The sequence below is a fragment of the Nicotiana sylvestris genome, chromosome 12 (assembly GCF_000393655.2).
Source record: "Nicotiana sylvestris chromosome 12, ASM39365v2, whole genome shotgun sequence".
Classification (NCBI taxonomy): Eukaryota; Viridiplantae; Streptophyta; class Magnoliopsida; order Solanales; family Solanaceae; genus Nicotiana; species Nicotiana sylvestris.
Genome location: NC_091068.1, coordinates 141,297,399 through 141,318,559, shown reverse-complemented (window position 1 = coordinate 141,318,559; position 21,161 = coordinate 141,297,399). Strand labels below are relative to the sequence as shown.

Here is a 21,161-nt window from a genome sequence, read left to right as displayed (position 1 = left end):
AATCCGCCCCTGTTCTTAACAACTAAAAACGCAAAATAAAAGATGAAAGCATTGTAGGAAAAAGAAAAGAAAGATCAAGACAGATTTAACAAGAACGGAGTACTTAATTTAATTCGATGGACATTGCATTTGATAATAATCAATAGCTTAAAATGAGATTTAAGGTTCTGAAAATATAGGAATATGTTGTGTCAAATATACATCTCTCTAGGTTCCATGTGTTTACTTACTTGCTACGCACTAATTAATGAGCATGCTGGCAAATGGCAATGCATTAATACAATTTTTTTGGTCGATAGAATAGCAAATCAAAAAATTAATTAATTTTTGTGATTCAAATTCTTTTTAAATTACAGTATTTCTAATTAGATAGATCTACAACACTAATATCATTGTCAAGTAATTAATTTTACGTGGCAATTTATATTCATCTATTTTCCATAGTGATTTCTTATATCTGTTTCCATTTTCGGATATTACTAATCTGCTTATGCCAATGGGATATCAGAATTAAAAAATACACACTTATTTGAAATTGTTCGATAAACTAAGTTAAACATGTTTAAAAAAGGCAACTATCGCTGATTCACATTGGGTTCGACCGTTCGAGGAATTAATTACCTTTTTTGAAAATATTTACCACTTGAATCAAAGATAAAGTAGTTCTCTACATTTTCAAGTATATTCCAACGAATGTTCCATTCTTTGATCAATATTCTTCTCACTAACGTTGAATTAGTTTGTAATATCTCTTTTTTGGCCAATAAAATTAAAATAAATCAATTTATAATATCTCCCTTCTACTATTGATATTAAGGCACCATTGCAAAACCATTTTACTAGCATAGGCCAACAACCCTTGTATCCGTAGTCACTACTAAATATGAGGATGGTAAAATTAATTTATCATGGTTAAGTTATAAATTAAAGTAAAATATATATTAATTAATTATAATTTATTGATAAGAGTATATTTAAAGATATGCATCATTTATTTAATATTAAATTGGTCTAAACACCAGATATAATAAATTTTTACCTTATGAAGACTAACCAAAATAAAAACCTCCTACTACAATCTCTTGCCTTAAAAGCAGTGCCACCAGTATTATATTTTGATAAAAAATAAATATTAGTGTAAAATTTCAACAACAGATAAAAATTTATAAGGAGATATAAATGCAGCTTCGACATGCATTTTATTTCAAATATTGAAATGAATATTTGAAAATCAATGTCTTGATATTAATTTTACTCGATATTTTAGTTTTCACATGAAATAGAGAATTTGTAATTGAAATAAAGGTTTGAGCAGCATTTCAAGTAAACCAATAATTTTCACACACAAATTTCACCTTTCACTATATTTTTTTCCAAATGAATTCTCAACTTCAAATTCTTTTTTTTTTTCTTCTTTCAAATTCAACTAAATAGTCCAAATGCCTTGGAGAAGAAAAGAAAAGAAAAAAAAAGATTCTATGCCTAAAATTGACCAAGTCAACCAATTTCAAAAGGGAAGTGATCATTCATTAGTCCTTAAAACCAAAATTACAAATATTAAAAATAAATAATAAATAAAACGGTAAAAGGAATACACCCACCAAAAAGGTTAATCTCCTCCGTTTTCAGTCTTCACTTTTCTAGACAGCTAATCAGCTGTGCAAAACTTCCCTTTGCTACTCTTTCCATAAACTTCCAAAGAAGAAGAAATAAATTGGAGAAAATGGGTTGGTTTCCTTGCACTGGACCATCCAAACAGACCTCAAAGAAGAAAAATTGCATCGATTCAGTTCAACACTCTTCTGGTAATTTTATCAAATCTGCATATGTGTGCATTTAATCAACTGATTGTTTGATTTGGCGAAATGGGGTTGTTTTATATATGTTTAATTTCGTGGGTTTTGATTGTTTTGGATTTTTTTTTTAACTTCTGATTCTTGGAAATTTAAGCTGTGTACCATTTTTTGTACTTTGATGACCTGGATCTTGATACCTACAATAGTAATACAATGGCTAATTATTGTACTTGATTGTTGTTGTCATATGTTATTGGAGAACCCCCACGAGTCCATGACCTGCTGCTTTAGGTTAACTTAGAGTCTAGTTTGTAGTTGGACCCAAGGGTGTGAAGCTGGAACGAAAATCATGTGGAGATCAGGGTTCAATCTCAACAAAAAAAAAAAAATTACTAGGTGATTTTCTCCTGCTTCGCATTTTTACATAACTAATGTATCATCTCCTATTGCTTCTTTTGAGCCGAGGGTCTCCTGGAAACAGCCTCTCTACCTTTCGGAGTAGGGGTAAGGTCTGCGTACATACAACCCTCCCCAGACCCCACTTGTGGGATTATACTGGGTCGTTGTTGTTGTTGTTGTTGTGATTTTCTCCTGCTTGATTAACCTTGGTAGGTAGAGTCACCCGATACCTACACTGATAGGAGAATGTAGGTTTGGAGTGGAATAATTAAGGTGCATATAAGCTGACAAAAACACTAGCGGTCAAGTAATTGTGGTAATGTAAGAATTGATTGCAATTTAGAGGCACCCAAGGGTGTGGTAGTGGTCAATGAAGTAGGAGGAGAACCATGGGGTCTCAGGTTCAAATTCCAACAAAAAGAAAAGAAAATCGGTGATTTCTTCCTATCTACCTAAGATTGATGGGCAGAGTTAGAGTTACCTGATACCTGTGCTGGCGGGAGATAGCAGGTATCTAGTGGAATAGTTGAGGTGCGCACAAAGTTGGGCCAGACATCACCATCATTAAAAGAAAAATAATTGCAATTTTGAGGCGGTGTCTAACAATTAATTTTGATGCAGAATTTTGGGACTAAAATTATGGTTCAATTTGCTGAATGGGTAGTACTCTAGTATGGAAGTGGTAAACGTCAGACGACTAGTGCTTTCATTTAGTATCTAATAAGAAGTTAAGTAGCTAGTTTTATCAATTCTGTTATTTTGTTTTGTATGAATGCCTCATAGAACCAGAAGGAAGGTCCTTGTAACATGATAATGGGATGAAATGCTAGAGGAGTTTGGTAGCCTCAAGTCAATTGGTTCCAATATTCCTTCTGCAGACAAGGCAAGTTTGACTAAATTGGTCCTAGTTAGTCTCCGGGCAGAGTGGAAGAAGGGGGGATTCTCGAACATGGAAAAGGATCCAATGAATTCGAAAGAATTGAACGAGGGGCCCTATGGGGTGAAAATCTCATGTACGGTTATGTAGATTGGCTGTAAGGGTGACGTCTGTGTGCCAAGTTTGTTCAAGTAAGATGAAATGATTTCTGTTTGACCTCCGAATATTTGCAGCTTTTCCATTTTACAGTATGGATTTTGGAATATTTAACTTTTTATATCAGTATATCACCTCAGTTAACTGGTTATATGTATATCAATCGACAATATGTATTGTGCATCTTTAAAATTTTGAAGAAGAATGGTCGTTTCACTAAAGGAATTGTCGCAGATAAATTATTGGTACATTATCTATTTATCTGTGTGAGCTTGTCAGCTCCTGCTTTTTTGATACTGTATGCCACATTAAACAACATCAGCTAGTGAAGTTTCATATGTCAATTTTCAAACAACCTTTTGCAGTTAATGAAGCTTCATAGTTCAAACTTCAAACTTCAAACAACCTCCCACATTCCGCAATTGAACCAATAAAATTTTTATATCTAGTCTTTTTCCCTGCTTGTCAATCATCCTTGATGTTTTTGAACACTAGTTGCCCCATTTCAATGCCATGCTTTATTTACTTTTCTATTTTATGTTCTTATCTTCAGATAAGTTGAAAGCAAGGAATTCATTAAGCACAAAGGAAGTTGTTAAGGATGCAGGTTCCAACCAAATTGCAGCCAAGACTTTTATATTTCGTGAATTAGCGGCCGCAACAAAAAACTTTCGAGGTGATTATCTTCTTGGAGAAGGAGGCTTTGGTAGAGTATACAAAGGGGTGATTGAATCCAATCAGGTCAATTCTCGTGAACTCTCTTTGCTTTTTACTAATATGCAATGTAACAATAAGAGATTGCTTTGCCTCTAATCTACCAGACTCCGTTAAACTCACTATTCTCTGAATAGTGTTCATGCGTGAATACTGAATTTTCTTCTTGATTTTTACTGACCCAAGATCACATACTTTTATCCTTTTCGGATGAGCATAGCTATGTTATCATCAGTTGGCACATTTGTAGAGAGCAAGGGGTGTGACACCATGCTTGATGGTTTGCGTCTCAGTTCTAAGTTATTGGCTGGAGCTGAAGTTTAAGACCTTTTTATTGATTTTTATTGGTGCAGGTCGTTGCGATCAAGCAACTTGATCGTAATGGATTACAAGGCAACAGGGAATTTCTTGTCGAAGTGCTGATGTTAAGTCTGTTACACCATCCTAACCTTGTAAATCTAATTGGCTATTGTGCTGATGGAGATCAGAGACTTCTCGTCTACGAATATATGCCATTAGGGTCATTGGAAGACCATCTTCATGGTAACCTTTCTTAGCCAGACATTCTTTTTCATTTTATTTTGAAAGTCAACTTAAATTTGGAATTGATGTGATTCTTCTGCAGATCCTACTCCAGGTAAGGAACGGCTAGATTGGAACACAAGAATGAAAATTGCTGCCGGAGCAGCAAAAGGCTTGGAATATCTACACAGTGCAAGTCCTCCTGTAATATACCGTGATTTAAAATGCTCAAACATTTTGCTTGGTGAGGGCTATCACGCAAAGCTCTCTGACTTTGGCTTGGCCAAATTGGGGCCAGTAGGAGATAACACCCATGTCTCTACAAGAGTTATGGGTACTTACGGGTACTGTGCGCCAGAGTATGCCATGACTGGACAGTTGACTTTGAAGTCAGACGTTTACAGCTTTGGGGTAGTCCTCTTGGAGATTATTACAGGCAGGAAAGCAATTGAAAGTTCAAAAACTGGAGGAGATTTCAATCTGGTTATATGGGTAAGATTTTCTTTATCATACATCTTTTTGGTTGCTGTTGATTCTGTGGTGGCATGTTGCTTCAATGTATTTTGATCTCTATAGTTATTCAACTATAAAAGGGAAAAAGATTCTTATCGGACAGTCATAAAATGCATTTGTAGTAATCTGCATTCCATAGGATAAGATCAATGAATTGAGTTAAAAAGCTGGTCATTACTAATCTAATATGATTATGGTTTGACAATTATCTTGTGTGTATCTGAAAGCGGATGCGGTTAATGACTTTAGAATCCAGTGTGGAAGATTGAGAGTGTTTTAATTTTTCCTGAAAGAATTAACAAAAATACTGCTAACTTTAAAGCTGGGTATTTCAGTTGATGTTGACGTGCTGTTCGACAAATCGTTGTCAGATGACACTACTTGAGGCAATGTATCTTAACCATTGTGGGTAGGGGTAAGGTTGGGTATTTCAGTTGAGGTTGATGTGCTGTTAATGGAGCATTTAAAGAAGGAGAAAGTAATGGAGTATTTAATGTCGTGAGGCTAGAATTTATTTTCAGGAATGTTTAAGGAAAATCTTGAGCATCTATCGTGTGTCAAATGGAGCGAAGGAGAGTCTTTTATCGTTCAGATCCTCTGTGTTCCCCCTTTTCTTGGCCGTGGTGTGTGTGGGGTTCTATAGATTGTTCTTTCCTGTTAGCCAACCATAAAGAGAACCAGGTTTCTAACTTTTTAATTGTGCTCTGGATATCAGGCAAGACCATTGTTCAAAGATCGGAGGAAGTTCTCGCAGATGGCTGATCCAATGCTGCAAGGCCATTATCCAGTAAGGGGCTTGTACCAAGCTCTAGCAGTTGCGGCAATGTGTGTTCAGGAGCAACCCAACATGCGTCCAGTCATAGCGGACGTTGTCACGGCTTTGACCTACCTCGCTTCACAAAAATTTGACACTGAAAACCGAGGCATCCAAACTTCAAGGCCAGGACCTGCCACTTCACCTAGAATGAAACGATGGTGAAAAGTAGCAAATAGGTTAAATGGAGCTATGAAACTAGATGGTGACGGGCGATAAAACGAGATCATCTAAAAAGGGGGAGCCAAGACACGGGGACCTCTTGAATACCAGCTAAGTTGAAAGTACAGATAGCGAACCACAATCAGTGGCACCTTGAGTGCAGGTTCAATCATATTGAACTAAATTGGCGCGACAAATATTTTATCCCTCAGAAGTCAGACCAACTATGAGGTCCTCCCTTGTTCTTTTGTCAGTTGAAGCTGCTCGTTCCCCTTAAGCATAGCATTTATAGGTGATTTGCGTTTGTGCAATTTGTGGTTTTGGTCATTCTTTGGTAGACCTCCAAAGCCCGGTCCGGTATTTTGTTGTACAGACATGGCTTATATTTATGAGTGCAAGTATATGTATTAGAATAGTTTATTATGATGTACAATCGTGTGATTGTGTTTATCTCCTCTAGCCATATCTTTGAGGAAAACGCATAAAAATGTAATACTTCAAGTTAGTAGATGACTCTTGAATGTTGCTGAAGAACATTTTGTTATCTTGTTCTTTTTGATGTCTGTTTAACGTTCAATTTGTTATCATCAGTGTCCATTAGTATTACAATGATTCTTGTAAAAAGTCCAAGGAAATAAATGAGATAACAATGTAAATCCAATTCAATAGTGAAGAGGTTGCAGCTATAACCATTTTCTCAATAGAGCAATTTTTCAACATATAAGACTACGTGCAATAAACCCTCGTGGTCTGGCCCTTTCCAAGATACTGCGCATAGCGGGTGCTTAGTGCAATGAGCTGCCCTTATAGCTTCTTAAAAAACTTCTTTGAAACACAATTGAACACTTTGTGAGTGGAAACTTGGAAAAACTCCTAAAACATGTTTTTCGAACTTCAAATTCCATATTTCAAGTTTTAAGTTGAAACAATGGGCTGTTTGATAAACAATCTTCAAAATCATCTCATATTTTGAGCCAAAATCTATGGCTAAACTGCTAACGTTTCTTTAACATTGTTAATATCACTGCAAGAAAGTAAATTTTGGCATTTGGCAGAGAAAGGAACACTAGTATACATGTAATATCCAAGGCAACAATGAAGGAGAAAAAAGAAAGAAAAGAATATAAAGAACACGGCACAGGTCCTTCATCTTCCTAAGGAAGATCAGCATCCCAGAAAGGACCCCAACACATTGATTATTCGACTCTCTCTAATCAGATTTCTTAGCAAGACTCAGCAAGACTCCAGCGCTAAGACATGTAGCTACAACGCCTAGAGAAGCCTCTGTGGAAACATGGTATCCTGCATGAATTTTGACATCAGCCGGACATCCTACTGGATTTGAATCGTAAGAGGAAAGGCAAAATGTGCTTGCAGAAACTCACCGAAAAAGTCCAGGATCATTTTGAATCCAATGAATCCCAAGACAACACCAATGGAAGGCTGAACAGAAATGAGAATCTAAGTTAAAAATTATCATCCATGAAAAAGTGAACTTTAGAGATCTCATTAGTAGATTAGCTACTAGTTTGATTTGTTTTATTTAATGTCTTAATGCTACTGACTCATATCTGTAGAATGAGAGCTATAAAACTTCAGAAATCATGACCAGCTCCAAATTGGAATGAGAGGCTGCTGCCAGGGGCGTAAGCACAATTTCTTATAAGCGGTGTCGATATTCACATAAGAGTGTGTAACAAAAAACGTCAATTATTACATTTCTAAATGAGTAATAGTCTTAGCGCATTATTTTTGTGGAGTCTTAAGTTAGAAACGGTCTTGAGCTCAATTCTACTTAACCACAATTTTTAACAAGAGGTTCTTCAAGTACATTTGCTAAAAATATGTTCTAGTTAAGGTTCGAACCTCCCACCTCTTAAAACAAAACAAGGAACCTAACCAGCATGCCAACCAAGAATACATGTCAAGTGGTGTCATTTTATATTTACTATTCGTTTCAACACAGTATAACTACATATGCTTAGTAAAATTTTCCGACGAAGCGGTGTCGCGTGACGTTGCTTTGTTCAACTTATGTCCGCCCCTGGCTGCTGCAATGCAGCAAGCAGAGACTGATAAAAGCAAGTAAATTCTCACCTGTAAGTATTCCAACTCCCCCATACTTTCAGAAATGAGTGTGTACAATGACCTCAATCCTGCATAAAGAAGAGCTAGGTTGGTCACCTAGTTTATAGGGATAAAAACATGTTTTGGAGAAGGGTAATAATATAAAAAGATCTACTTCTTCGTGAAATCAGAATGAACAATAAAGTGGGAGATTTCTTTTAATCACCCCGTAAACGACCAACTCCATGCACATGGGTCCTTGGTATATATAGCATGATGAAAAGAACGTTAAAACATGATCATTTACAAAAGCATAGAGGAACATATGACAAATATCACTTAGTTTAGACCAACTCTAATTTGGTAAAAGAAATCGTATCTTGATTAGTAATTAATTTTTTCTATAGCTCTTGTGATTAAAACAAGAAGCAAGACAGAGAACGAAGGCTCTACCTAAAATTGCAAACAGATTGGAAGTGAAAACTATGAAAGGATCTCTTGTGACACCAAAAACTGCTGGTATAGAATCAACCTGAGAAGAAGCACAACATTGTTGTTAGGACAGAAATGAACAGGCACTTAGCCCTTGAAGATATGGAATATCCAGTATGAACAGAAAAAACTCACAGCGAATGCAATATCACTGAGTTCAATAACCGCTACTGTCAGAAGTAAAGGTGTAGCCTGCCCAAAATATTAAAGCCAATTATTCAAGTTTTTCTTATAACTAAGGAACTATATAACAAGTACACAGGGTTTCGCGCTCGTAGATGGTCAATAGACACAGGATACCATTTATCCTGCAATTTAAAGGTATAAACTGATATATGCATGATTATTAGAGAGGTTACATGCCAGGACAAAGATAAATTTCAACTGCTAAAATAACTCCCTGTTGACTTACTTTCCATACACCATCCTGCAAAGTTAGGAACCGGTTACCATCATATTCAGCTGCAACACCAAGAAAAGTTTGAAAAATCATCATATATTCCAGAGGCTGAAAGGTTAAATTTCTGCACAAGGAGCAGAGCTTCATCATCTTAAGAAACTTGGGCCTGGACCCTACTCATGTATCATATGACCTAAAGAGTATTTGAAGAACATTAATCTCTGAGGGGGGAAAGTTAACCTAATTCATGGGTTACCACTCACCCTTGCACTAATAAGCTTGCTAAATCAAAGCAAATTTGAGGCAAGGAAAAGGATTATTTTCTATATATGGAGTTTAAGTTAGAGTGGACCGTGAATTTTGGTGATACCCAATAGATTTATAGCATGTGCCGTACTGTATGGTGTTCTTTTTATTTTATTTTTATGAAGCCGAATTGTATGTGCTTTTTAATCAAGCCCAAAGTGTACCTTTGTTCTATACGTGCTTTCTAGTTAATTTTCAAAGGACATTGGCACGAATTTGTCTCACTGTCACTCCTTTAATGCCTCCACCAGAAATGATAGTCTATTTTGTAAGATCCAACAACATTATCTTGGATTAGGATTGTTTTTTTTCAATTTTTTGAATGAAGAAGTAAACAACCTGGAGTATGTCATATATCTAAACTTCTAAGTTCTAAAGGGCAGCCCGATGCACGAAGCATCCTGCGTTCACGCAGGGTTGGGGGAAGGACCGCACCCTAAGGGGTATGATGTAGGCAGCCTACCTGATGTAAGCATAGCTCTAAGTTCTATTTACAATAAATAGTTTGTATCAAATCCCACCTTGATTGGAACCTAGAAGAAAAGAGAACAATCAAATATGAAAAAGGAGCATAGGTTATTTCCCAAAACATGCCTACAGAAAATAGCAAGTAAATGATCACATTACGCACCTAAAAAGAATCACACTCCACATCCTTACAAAGGGGACAACAAAAAGAAAGAAGAGAAAAGGCCCTCATTCCACGTTTGCAGCATGCACAACTTAATGATTTTTGTGTAAACTTTACATGAAGCTCTCAACTGCAAGCTACGATTGAGAAACCACCATAGGATGTAATTGTTGTTGTTGAAGTCGATCAATTTGAGGACTCCCGAATAACCAATTCAATTTTTTTTTTTGTTTTAAAAAATAAAGAGTATCACAAGAATATATCAAACTAGCAGCTGTCGTTGTAGTTGGACTTGATCACTTCAACTATTCCAGAACAACCAATACAAAGTTAATACCACAATAAGAAAAAACCAAACTAGCAGTCATTTGCAGGAGCACATATACGACCAACTAGAAACCAAGTATTGCACCTAATTATGCAAAGACATAGAAAGAATTTTACATGTGATGGGAATGAATTTCTGGCAGGTCTTCACAATGAAATTGTCAGATAGATCAGCATCTTCTTCTTCTCCAGTGAACAGCTATGATGAGATTAAAAAATCGGTATCATGATTAAAATTGCAAAAATGTTTCCGGGACAACAATATAGATCAGAAGTAATATATGAGCACATTTAGGTATCTCATAGGTGGTTTTCTTATTAGTTTACGATAATTCGAAACGGATGTCGGCAGTTATGCTAAGCTTGTATTCCATTTCCACATGGCATGGAAAAAAAAAGTCATTGATACCAAACCAAGATGTATTTTTATGCGGACATCCAGGGGAACTCCTATGAGCATCTAGCAGTCTCTTTTCAACATACTTTTAGCCTCGATTGCTCAGATTCAAAATTCTGGCAGTATTGATATCATGACTTAAGTAATAACTCTTAAATGGTCATTTTCCTGGTATTTCCTTTTAGCAAATTACTGGAAAACATGTTGTAATCAATGATCCCTTGTAGAGAAAAAGTTAAAGTTGTTGACTAGATTTGCAGCGAGTGGAGAGATGGCTCTGCCTTTTTCGTCTTTTTAAACAAATAATCGTAGTTTTATTTCACCAAAAGCACCAGGAAGGTGCTTATACGTACAAGTCAAAAACTCAGGCTCCCTCCTTAAAGGTCTAGGGAGCTGAGGAACTCAAGTGGTGCATTAACATCAAATATCTGTCATTTTACACCAAAACGCCAAAAATTTTACAAACATGTACATCTAATTTTGTTATATTTGATTGGCTAAACCTTCAAAATATCTTCTAGTCCTCTCTTGCCAAATTATCCAAAAGATGCAGGCTGGGATAGTGAACCATATCCTCCCGTCCTCTCTTCCCATCTGCCCTCAAGTCGAGCTCCAAAACAGTTCCTTCAATCTCTAACCAATTGTTTAAATTGTACAGAATGAAATATGAACAAGTGATTTACTCTCCTTCACTGCCTTCACATATGAAAAATCTATCAGACATTATCATACCCCTTCTTTGTAAATTTAATTGAGTTACACAAGCATCATGCGCACTAATCCAGCAAAAATCAGCGACCTTGGGAGTTCCACTGCCTTTTTAGATTATCTTCCAAGGCCACTGTGATGGGCCATTCTAATCTGTGGTTAATATTTCATAACCATATCTGACAGGGTACTGTCCATCTCTTTGATGTCTGCCACATGTTTCCTCCAGGTATATCAGCAGCTTATAGTATTCTCATAAATTCAGATGCTTCCTGTCTTCAGAAGTTCTCATAAGTCCGCTCCCCCAGCGTTGTGCAACTGATGCATCAGGGTTGACTACCAAACCGGAAAAGTTTAGGAACTGCTCTTCCGAAGGAATATGGCTAATCCAGGAATCTTGCTCGAATCTTAACTTCTGCTATTCTCCACCAAGAAGCAGGTATTCGCAATATAAAACCTTACATTCTTCCAGAGACTAATATCACAGGAGCCTATGACAGGTTAGCTAACCAACAGCCATTGGGCCCTCACTGTTGACCTGTTCCCACGGTAGTTTTCCTTCCAAATTATACTTCCGCAGACACATACTTGGAGCTGTAACACCTACTCCTCCATTAACTAAAGGGAAAATAATCTTTTCCTTATTGCCTTTCCAGGAAAATTCTCTAGTTAGTTGTTATTCTGTCAATTTTTTTCTCCTACTTTAAAGTGAGGGGTAAGAGTGACATCACATGTGTTCGCAAACTATCTAGCCCACTACTTATATGTCTAGCACACCGTCATTCTTGTCAAATACTTCATAAGTTTGATTTACCCTCTTTCAACTAAAAGAAAGCACTAACGATTTCTGCGAAGTTTCATGGCGATATGAAACCATTACTCCGACTAGAATTAGATAACATCTTCACAGAGCAAAAACTAGATTAACTATGTAATAAATTGTACCGGACGACGTGAAGGTGACTGTACATTCAGATCTTCTTGGCTTAAGTGTCATCTCTATTTTCTCAATTATGAGATCAATATAGCACATTACTAAGTTTCTTGTTTTCTTTTTTCATTTTGTAACAAGAAGGCACATTCATTGATTGGAGTTTACGTGATGGTAAGAGGATTCTGTCTATGTTGGTCCTCAAAACAACAAAGCAAGCTAATTTGTCCTGGTTGAGAAGCAAGGATTTAATCTCCCTCTTCCACCCTGCAATGTACTTTTAGTTACTTATTCCAGATGATACCACTGACAAAGTTGATATGACATCCTCAAAGGGATTATATCAACAAATTTAAATAGTTCTGTTCTTATAATTTTGCAACAGCACTAAAATAAAAAGGTTGCAACTTTCAGAACAACAAATATGCTAATTCAAATAAATTGGTGGTCATCATGTTCTTATGTAGGATCCTTTGCAAATTGCAAGTTAAACAAGAAATAGCAGTTGCAGAAAATGAGCATAATAAGCGTTACTGAAGCAAGACAGTTATGAACAAAAGGAAGACTTTTTGCGTCCCTAAAGTGATGATCGTAAAAAATAAGTATCTAATTGCCCATTCCTAACCCCCACCCTCGTTCCTACCCCTCAAGAGTGATATCCATAAGGTTATCTGCATGTCTCAGATGCCGCCCTACCTTTTGTTCCATTGCAAAAGAAATACAAAATCTATTGTCACTACCCATGGTAGTGTGGTACTTATCCTTTGGGGCATGCTCATGTATATCTATGTTACATGGACTCAACTACAAATATATATCCCGTATAGATATCTTTAAGTATCAGGTATGGGTTATAAGCATCAGGTACAAGACTTTGCTAATTTTAGTATGACGAATTCATATAAAGTATCCACACTCTTGTCGCGCTCGTCCAACATGGCTACATCAAGGAAAATTAAAGATCATGCAACATAAAATTATCTTCTTAAAAACATTGTATCAACAAAAAATAGCTAATGGAGATGGTATTTAATTCCTGCGAATGTAGATAAAAGAGATTGCACCTTGAATGATGAGTATAGAAGAATCCCAGCCAAAAGTAGGTTAACTGCCTCAAATTTCTGAAATGACAGAAAGATAAACATGAAATAAAGTTTTGAATGTGCACTTCTCTGGGTAGGGGGGGTATACTTGGAAGCTGGAACTTCTGCATGTTTGTGTAATTACATGTTTCTGCAAAAGAATTAGCAGCCAACCTGCAGGGTCGCTGTTCCTAGCAGTATGATAGACAATCGGAAGATTACGGCACCAGCAATTCCATATGAGAGCACTCGGTTCTGTAGACCCAATATGCGGATTTGCATCATGAACAAGGTCTCATAAATGACACATAGAATCATTGTGCGGCTTATATAAAGTAAAAGTAGGGCCAGAATGAACACAATGTGGTGAGTGCTGACAGTAAGTGCAGAAAAGGTAAGCACAGCACCTGATACATAAGTGGCACTTTGAAATATTTGAATATCAGAACAAATACAAATAAATTGTCCACTGACAAACTCTGCTCCAGCAGATACCTGAAAATATATAGCTAAAACCAGTAAATCTAGAATCAAGCCTAGAAAACACTGGAACTTGATAGGAAAAAATTAGTAAACCTAGGAAAGGAAACACATTTTGTAAGATTGATTAATAGAGAAAAATCAAACAACTCAGATCAATCCAGAGCAAAAATCAATCAATCCTCAGGGCAATCCAGTGCTAAAAGCCTAAAACATTAACAATTTTTATTTTTTTGGTTGGATTTAGTCCTCTCCTCTGTAAGCTACTTCTTACTTGGACTATGATTAGATTCTCACTACTGACCAACTGCAACATGAGACACCAGTAATACAACTACGCTTTTGCCAGTCAAACATGTAACTATCCTGGCACATTTAATAGAACATTGCTCTAGGCTGACCCCTTATCAGCTCTTCCGGGCCACACCCCTGAATGACCTCTCAAACTCCTTAGCTAGGTGTCAAATCAACAGAACCATTGCTCTGTTTGATACCCTAGACATGAGATCTTTGACTTTGAATTAAAGAATCTTTGACCTACTTCCAGTTCTTAGGATGAGCCCTAATACATCAGTCTCTCTCGCTGAAACACATTGTCAAATTACTCTGTCCGTCCAAATTTATGTAGCACCATTTGACTTGGTACGGAGTTGAAGAAATAAAGGAAGACTTTTAAAACTTGTGGTCTAAAACAAGCCTTAGATATTTGTGTTGCTATAAATCATCTCATTAAGGGTATAACGGAAATTTTCAAGTTAAATTTGTTTCTAAATATGGAAAAGGTGACATTATTTTTGGGACAGACTAAAATGGAAAGAGCGCCACATATATTGGGACTGAGGGATTATTAATCTACCTGGTCACTACCACATTGCGTAGTAAAAATTCAGTAAAGATACGCAAAGGTATTGTATATTTAGAAGTTGTAAGAGACCCCACCCTTCTCAAAAAATATTTCTCCTATTCTCTACTCTCCATAAATTTTGTCAAAGTTCTTCTCACTTGAATCATGGAGATAATATATAGTGTCAATTCTAAATAGCATTATAGTTTTGTCATCATTTTGCATTACAAATAATTTTTAAGTACTCCGCATTCCGTAGTTACAATCAGCACTAGACGTCAGCTTTAAACAACAAAGAATTTCAAGTATTTCCAAAATATATAGGCTTAAATCTTCACTGTGCTGATAAAAGTAGTTTGACTCTTTTTTTTCTAAAATGAAAAGTAGTTTAACTCTTTACCCAGCGAAAAATTCTGATGCCTTGCCAACTCCATCAATGAACCCTACGCCAACACCAAATGCCACAGCTGAAAGCACCTATATAAATCCATCACTATATTTCCTTCAATTTAGATTGCTTTAGATCAGTATGACAAAGAATAAATGTTGTTTTGATCATAGCAAGGAATTACTTACACACAAGGCAACCGTCCTGACAGAAGATACATAATTGTCGGACCCTTGAGTTCTTTCTTCTGCTTCATCAACAGCAGATGTATTATGAGACCTCTCAACATTGTTGGTAACATTATGTGACTGTGATGACGAAGTCTCCTCTGCAGAATTAATTTTTGCCAGCCACATTACATTTGAACAGAAAAGGATTAACAACCAATGACCTTCGAACATGCTTAAAAACTTCTCAAGACAGATGGACATCATTTATCCCTTTTTCTACAGTTTTTCATTTTAGCTAGATAGTAAGTTGAAACCGTTTTGGTGAACTTTTGTGATTTTTCTTGCTTTTTTGATGATCGAGAAATCCCTTTGCAGCCAACTTTGAGGACCAACTGCACCCTTCGAAACTCAGGGATAATGGGCCCGCCCCTCCAAACTTTACCACTTGAATACCAGGCTTAGTTCGTATGACTTAGGGCTCAAACCTGTAACCTAAGTCACTAATCCTTTCAACCTTTGCCACTTAAACTAAGCACTAGGGCCGAAACCGTTTTGGTAAAATTAACGAATGGAGATCAAATTAAAATGATTTGGTGGGGAAGACATATAATGGATAACTAATATTTACCTTCGAAAGAGCTTGATGGTGAAAATGGATTCATTACTTTGGTAATTAAATGGTGATGGAGACTTGAACTAAGTTCCCCCTATTTTTCTTCGTTGTAGAGTGGCAGGTGGGGGTTATGCTTGACATATAATCAACCATATGCAAAGGCGGAACCAAGATTTTAACTTTATAGGTTCTAGAATTTAGAACGACGAATTCAAGTGCTAATATTTGTGCATATTTAATGAATTTCTTAACACAAATTTACTGTTTGAGCAAAAGCTAATGGATTCAGCCGAACCCGTCGGGCTTCTAACTCTGCCCCTGATCATATGGAAGCAAGTATGGTTACATTAAATATAATAACTGACATTCTTATAGAGCTGGAGATGCTGACATGGTTTAAAGCGTTAAAGAGAGTAAATAGTATTTGCAACTAACTTTAGAACAGAAGTGTATGGTAATACTTCATGAATCCAGAAATGTTTGCAGAACGTTTTCTTTTCACTTGTAGGACGTTTGCAGAACGACATGGTTCAGACTAACAGAAAAGAGACTCAACATGTCCTAAGCAAAACTAACTGAACGTGGATAAACATTACTACTATTGAGTAGGAAATTCCACATCAACAGAACTTCACAAAATATGATGTCATCAGCATAAAGTTGAATTTCCAAATTCTTATCATTTCGACTCCCTTAATTAAGTTTCTTTTTTTTTTTCCATAAGAAAACAAGAAGTTCAGTAATTCTAACCAGCAGTAGATGATTCTTCCCCTTGTTCGGATTTTCTCAAGCAGGAAATGGCCACACTATATCTTCGTTTGCAATTACACCCAACTGCAAAAAAGTAGAAACTTTAATACCAAATTCAATGTCAAAGAAAATAGTATTCATTAACACATTAGCATTGTACCTAAATTGGGTGGTGGAGAGCGAAAAGGAGCTAATTTAAAATGAACCCATTTTGGGTATGTAGCAGGCGAAGGGATTGGAGAAATCCTGAGCGAGCTGGAAATGAACTTAGGAGGGAATTGAGTAGTGCTGTTATAGAGTAGTACAGGAGCCAATTTCATGGCTTTAACTTTGATGGAAACTATCTGAAAAGGATTTTTCTGGTTCAAGAATGGAACTGGTTTTGCAGTCCCGTTTATAGGTACGAAAATGGCCACAATTCCCAGATCGTCCACGGATATTATATAAGATAGACAAAGTAAGCAAAAATTAGATTACAATATTGAGATTGTGATTTAAAAAGAAAAAAGTATCTGAGTTTTTATATTGATTTTATGGCATATTGCAAATATTGTACCACTGGTTACATTTGACATTGTTCTCAGAAGATTAGTGAATAAAATACATGTAATGTTTTTTTTATTTATGAAGTAAGGTATTTCATTGGAAAGGCATCAAGTAGATGCAATAGTTACAAAATCAGAAGACAAAAATACAGAAAAATAAGAGTTTGTAAGCCCCTTTAAGATGTGCTAAACTATAACTAAGGAGCTAACAAAGTCCAAAAGGTGATCAATGCTAATTACATGGTTAATTTCACCCAGCTAAAAAGGGTAAGTAAACAATTAGCTTTAAGAGTGTGATTTGGAGTTGAGATTCCATCAAAGCATCTTTGGTTCCTTTCATTCCACAAACTCGAACAAATAACTGTAGGAATCATTAACCAAATCTCCTTGATGGCCTTATCAACTTCCCAAAGACTCCAGCTTGTGTATGCCTCTCTAATATGTGATGGCATGACCCAGTTCAAGCCGAAAAGACAAAAAAACATGTTCCACGCATCAGTGGCAACTGGGCAATGCAAGAGCAGCTGACTGACATTCTCTGAGCTTTCCTTACACATGTAGCATCTGTTGACCAGTTAGAAGCCTCTTCTATTGAGATTATCCTGTGTTAAGCAGGCTTCATATAGAGCAATCCAGCTGAAACAAATAACCTTGGTAGGTAGTTTGGTCTTCCATATAAGTCTTCATGGCCAAGGGTCTGCGTCAAATACCTGGTTCTGAGTACAGATGTGCTTATAGCATTCTTTCACTGTAAAGATGCCCTTGTTCCTCCATTTCATAGTGTCAGGTAGATTCTCATCGATGGTGAAGACCTCCACTCTGGCTAACATGTCCATCAAGCTGTCCATTTCCCAATCTTGTATAGATCTTGTGATGTGCACATCCCAAATATTGCCAGTTCTGTTCTGGGCAATGGAGGAATCCTTATCAAGGGCAATCTAGTAAATGGTGGGGTATTCAAACATGAGTGGGGTGTTGCTCATCTATTTGTCTTTCCAAAATTTGATATGTGCCCCATTCCCTGCTTTGTAGTGAACATTCTGGACAAAGTCCTGTCCAAGTTTGCTGATGTACTTCCATGGCCCAACCCCATAAGGTGCAATGGTAATTTTAGTGCTCCAATTATCTCTCTTCCCATGCTTGGCGTTGATTACCTCCTTCCAGAGGCTTGAATCACTTGTGTCATATCTCCATAGCCATTTCATTAGCAAGCTTTTGTTGTGGATGGTTAAGTCTCTGATACCCAGACCTCCTTTGAATTTTGGTTGCATGACCTTGTTCCACTTTATCAAGTGGAACTTATGAGAGCTGTTGTTCCCCTCCCATAAGAAATTCCTCTTGATCTTGTCTAGTTGAGTTAGCACCTTTTTGGGAATGGGGAACAAAGACATGTGATATGTAGGGATACTATCGAGTACACTATTTATGAGAGTTAACCTACCACCCATTGATAGGTATTGCATCTGCTATAATGTTAATCTCTTCTCAAATTTCTTAATGACTCCATTCCATACCTCGCAACTCTTGAATTTAGCCCCCAATGGGAGACCTAGGTAGGTCGTAGGAAGTGTTCCAATAGTACAGCCCATGATACTAGACAACTCCTCTAAGTTTGGCACATTGTTTACCGGATAGATGATGTTTTTTAACTTGTTGACATGTAGCCCTGATAAAGCCTCAAATAGCATAAAAGTCAGATTCAAGTATAGAATTTGAGATCTTTCTGCCTCACAGAATATCAAAGTATCATCGGCATACAGTAGATGTGATACTTTGACAGTGTTCTCAGCATTTAAACCAACTCTGAAACCTTGAATCCATTGCATTTGTCTGGCCTTCTCCAACATTTTGCTCAGTCCCTCCATGGCTAGGATGAAAAGGAAATGTGAGAGTGGATCTCCCTGCCTTATCCCTTTTTGCGGAGAGAAAAAACCCACAGGTCCTCTGTTAACAATAATTGAGTATTTCACTGTTGAAATACTAAATCTGATCCACTTGATCCACTTTTTCCCAAATCCATCTTCCTTAAAATAGAGATAAGGTAAGACCAATTAAGTTGATCAAAGGCCTTCTCGATATCTAGTTTGCACACAACCCCATGTTCACCGCTTTTAATCCTCTAGTCTAGTACCTCATTGGCAATGAGAGTTGCATCAGTTATTTGTCTGTGTTTAATGAAAGCATTCTGATGGTTGGAGACTAGCTTCCCAATTACCTTCTTCAGCCTTTCTGCTAGTATCTTTGCTGTAATCTTGTAAACACTTCCAATGAGACTAATTGGCATATAGTCTCTGAGTTCAATTGCTCCTTTCTTTTTGGGGATCAGAGCGATGAAAGATGCATTACATGATCTCACCATGTAACACTGCTGGTGAAAGTGGTTGAGCGCCCCCATCACCTCTGGCTTGATAAAGTCCCATGTCTTTTGAAAAAAGGCCATAGTAAATCCATCTGGACCAGGTGCTTTATCTGGAGCGCATGACTGGACAACGGCATGCACTTCTTCTTCCTCAAAAGCTTTTTCTAACATCTCCCTGTCTTCACTCGATAATCTGGCTACATCATCAAAATTAGCACTAGGCCTCCAGGTTTCACTCTCAGTGTACAGGTTCTGGTAATAGTTCAAAATCTCTTCTTTGATCACTCCTTATCATCTGTTATTTCATTATCCACTTTGAGCTTGTCAATATTGTTGTTCCTCCTGTGTGAGTTTGCAATTGTTTGGAAGTATCTTGTGTTCCTGTCTCTTTCTTTGAGCCACAAACATCTTGATTTTTGTCTCCATGAGATTTCTTCAGCTTTAGCCAATTCCATTAGCTCCGCTTTCAGGTTCACTACCATTTGCTTCTCAACTTGTGTTAAAGCTCTATTTTCTGCTGTCTGATCTAAAATTGAGAGCTCCTCCAAGGCCTTGGTTCTTTTTGCTTCCACTTTGCCATAGACATCCCTGTTCCAGTTGCTTAAGTCCTTTTTTAAATTCCTCAATTTTTGTACTAGTATAAAATCTGGGCTGCCACTTATGACGTAACTCTGCCACTACTCCTTCACCATGTCAATGAACCCTTCTTGTTGCAGCCACATGTTTTCGAACTTGAAATAAGAAGGTGTTGTGTCCCATTCCCCACTCTCCAGTAGAAGAGGTTTGTGATCAGAGAGAGCTCTTGGGAGGGCCAACTGATTGATTGCTTTGAAGCTTTCATTCCACTCAGAGGATATAAGGAACCTATCAATCCTAGAGGCCTGTAAACAATCCTCCCCCCTTGCCCAAGTGTATTGTGCCCCTTGGAGAGGTAAATCTAGTAGCTGCAGATCCATAATAATGTCTGAAAAACTCCTCATAGCCTTGGATCTTCTAATGCAGTTGAGTCTTTCATTTTCGAATCTACATACGTTAAAATCCCCTCCAACCACCCATTGTTCAGTCCATATACCTCTAACAGCTCCTAGTTCATGCCACAATTCCTTCCTCTCTGCATTGGTGTGTGGACCATACACACATGTGAAAGCCCATCTGAAATCTTCTTGTAAACTATCAAGAAAGCATGTGATTGAGAAGCTGCCTTGGTGTGAATCATTACATTTCCAAAGCCTTCTGTCCCACATAACTACAATACCACCCCTGGTTCCAGATGCCTTTAGTTCTGCCCATTCAACCCATCTATTCCCCCATATTTGATAAAGCATACTTGCAGGAATGTCTTCCATTTTAGTTTGCTGAAGACACACAATGTCTGCTCTCCATTCTCGAACTAATGAGCCGACAATGCTCCTTTTATTCTTGTCATTAAGTCCCCTAATGTTCCAATTGAGAACTTTGACTTTCATGTGGGTGCTGCTTTGTAGTACCTGCCCCTACCACTTTTATTGCCACCATCATAGTTGATACCACAAATTAAGTTTTGCACTTGTGTTTCCCCTTTCCTTTTCCCTTTCTTCTTACTTGCTGATTCCCCTTTACATGTAATGTTTACCGAGTCAGGAACCGAAATGTGATTCTTTTGGACTCAAAACACTTTTTTGAGTGTAAAAAATTTGTGTGGACTCCACCCGTCCCGTAAAAAGTAGATATTGTTGGTC

General features: G+C 37.1%; 3 protein-coding genes across 3 annotated transcripts; 1 reads left to right on the top strand and 2 right to left on the bottom strand.

Annotated features, from left to right (window-relative positions):
- The first annotated feature begins 1,614 nt into the window (after positions 1-1,614).
- Positions 1,615-6,505, top strand: LOC104228741 (probable serine/threonine-protein kinase PBL7). The gene is made up of 5 exons (XM_009781267.2): positions 1,615-1,805; positions 3,782-3,969; positions 4,296-4,485; positions 4,568-4,956; positions 5,693-6,505. The coding sequence occupies exons 1-5, from the start codon at positions 1,724-1,726 to the stop codon at positions 5,954-5,956; spliced, it is 1,113 nt and encodes a 370-aa protein (XP_009779569.1). The 5' UTR covers positions 1,615-1,723; the 3' UTR covers positions 5,957-6,505.
- Positions 6,506-6,889: 384 nt separating this feature from the next.
- Positions 6,890-16,965, bottom strand: LOC104228740 (thylakoid membrane protein TERC, chloroplastic). Its single transcript, XM_009781266.2, has 14 exons — positions 16,700-16,965; positions 16,540-16,623; positions 15,195-15,334; positions 15,019-15,095; positions 13,702-13,789; positions 13,469-13,549; positions 13,277-13,333; positions 10,294-10,375; positions 8,925-8,974; positions 8,648-8,704; positions 8,474-8,552; positions 8,051-8,109; positions 7,339-7,396; positions 6,890-7,255 (listed from the first exon to the last, which is right to left on the bottom strand). Exons 1-14 carry the CDS (start codon positions 16,857-16,859, stop codon positions 7,164-7,166), a joined length of 1,164 nt encoding a protein of 387 aa, XP_009779568.1. The 5' UTR covers positions 16,860-16,965; the 3' UTR covers positions 6,890-7,163.
- Positions 16,966-19,724: 2,759 nt separating this feature from the next.
- LOC138883857 (uncharacterized) lies at positions 19,725-20,909 on the bottom strand. Its single transcript, XM_070164573.1, has 2 exons — positions 20,125-20,909; positions 19,725-20,031 (listed from the first exon to the last, which is right to left on the bottom strand). Exons 1-2 carry the CDS (start codon positions 20,907-20,909, stop codon positions 19,725-19,727), a joined length of 1,092 nt encoding a protein of 363 aa, XP_070020674.1.
- Between the last annotated feature and the right edge of the window lie 252 nt (positions 20,910-21,161).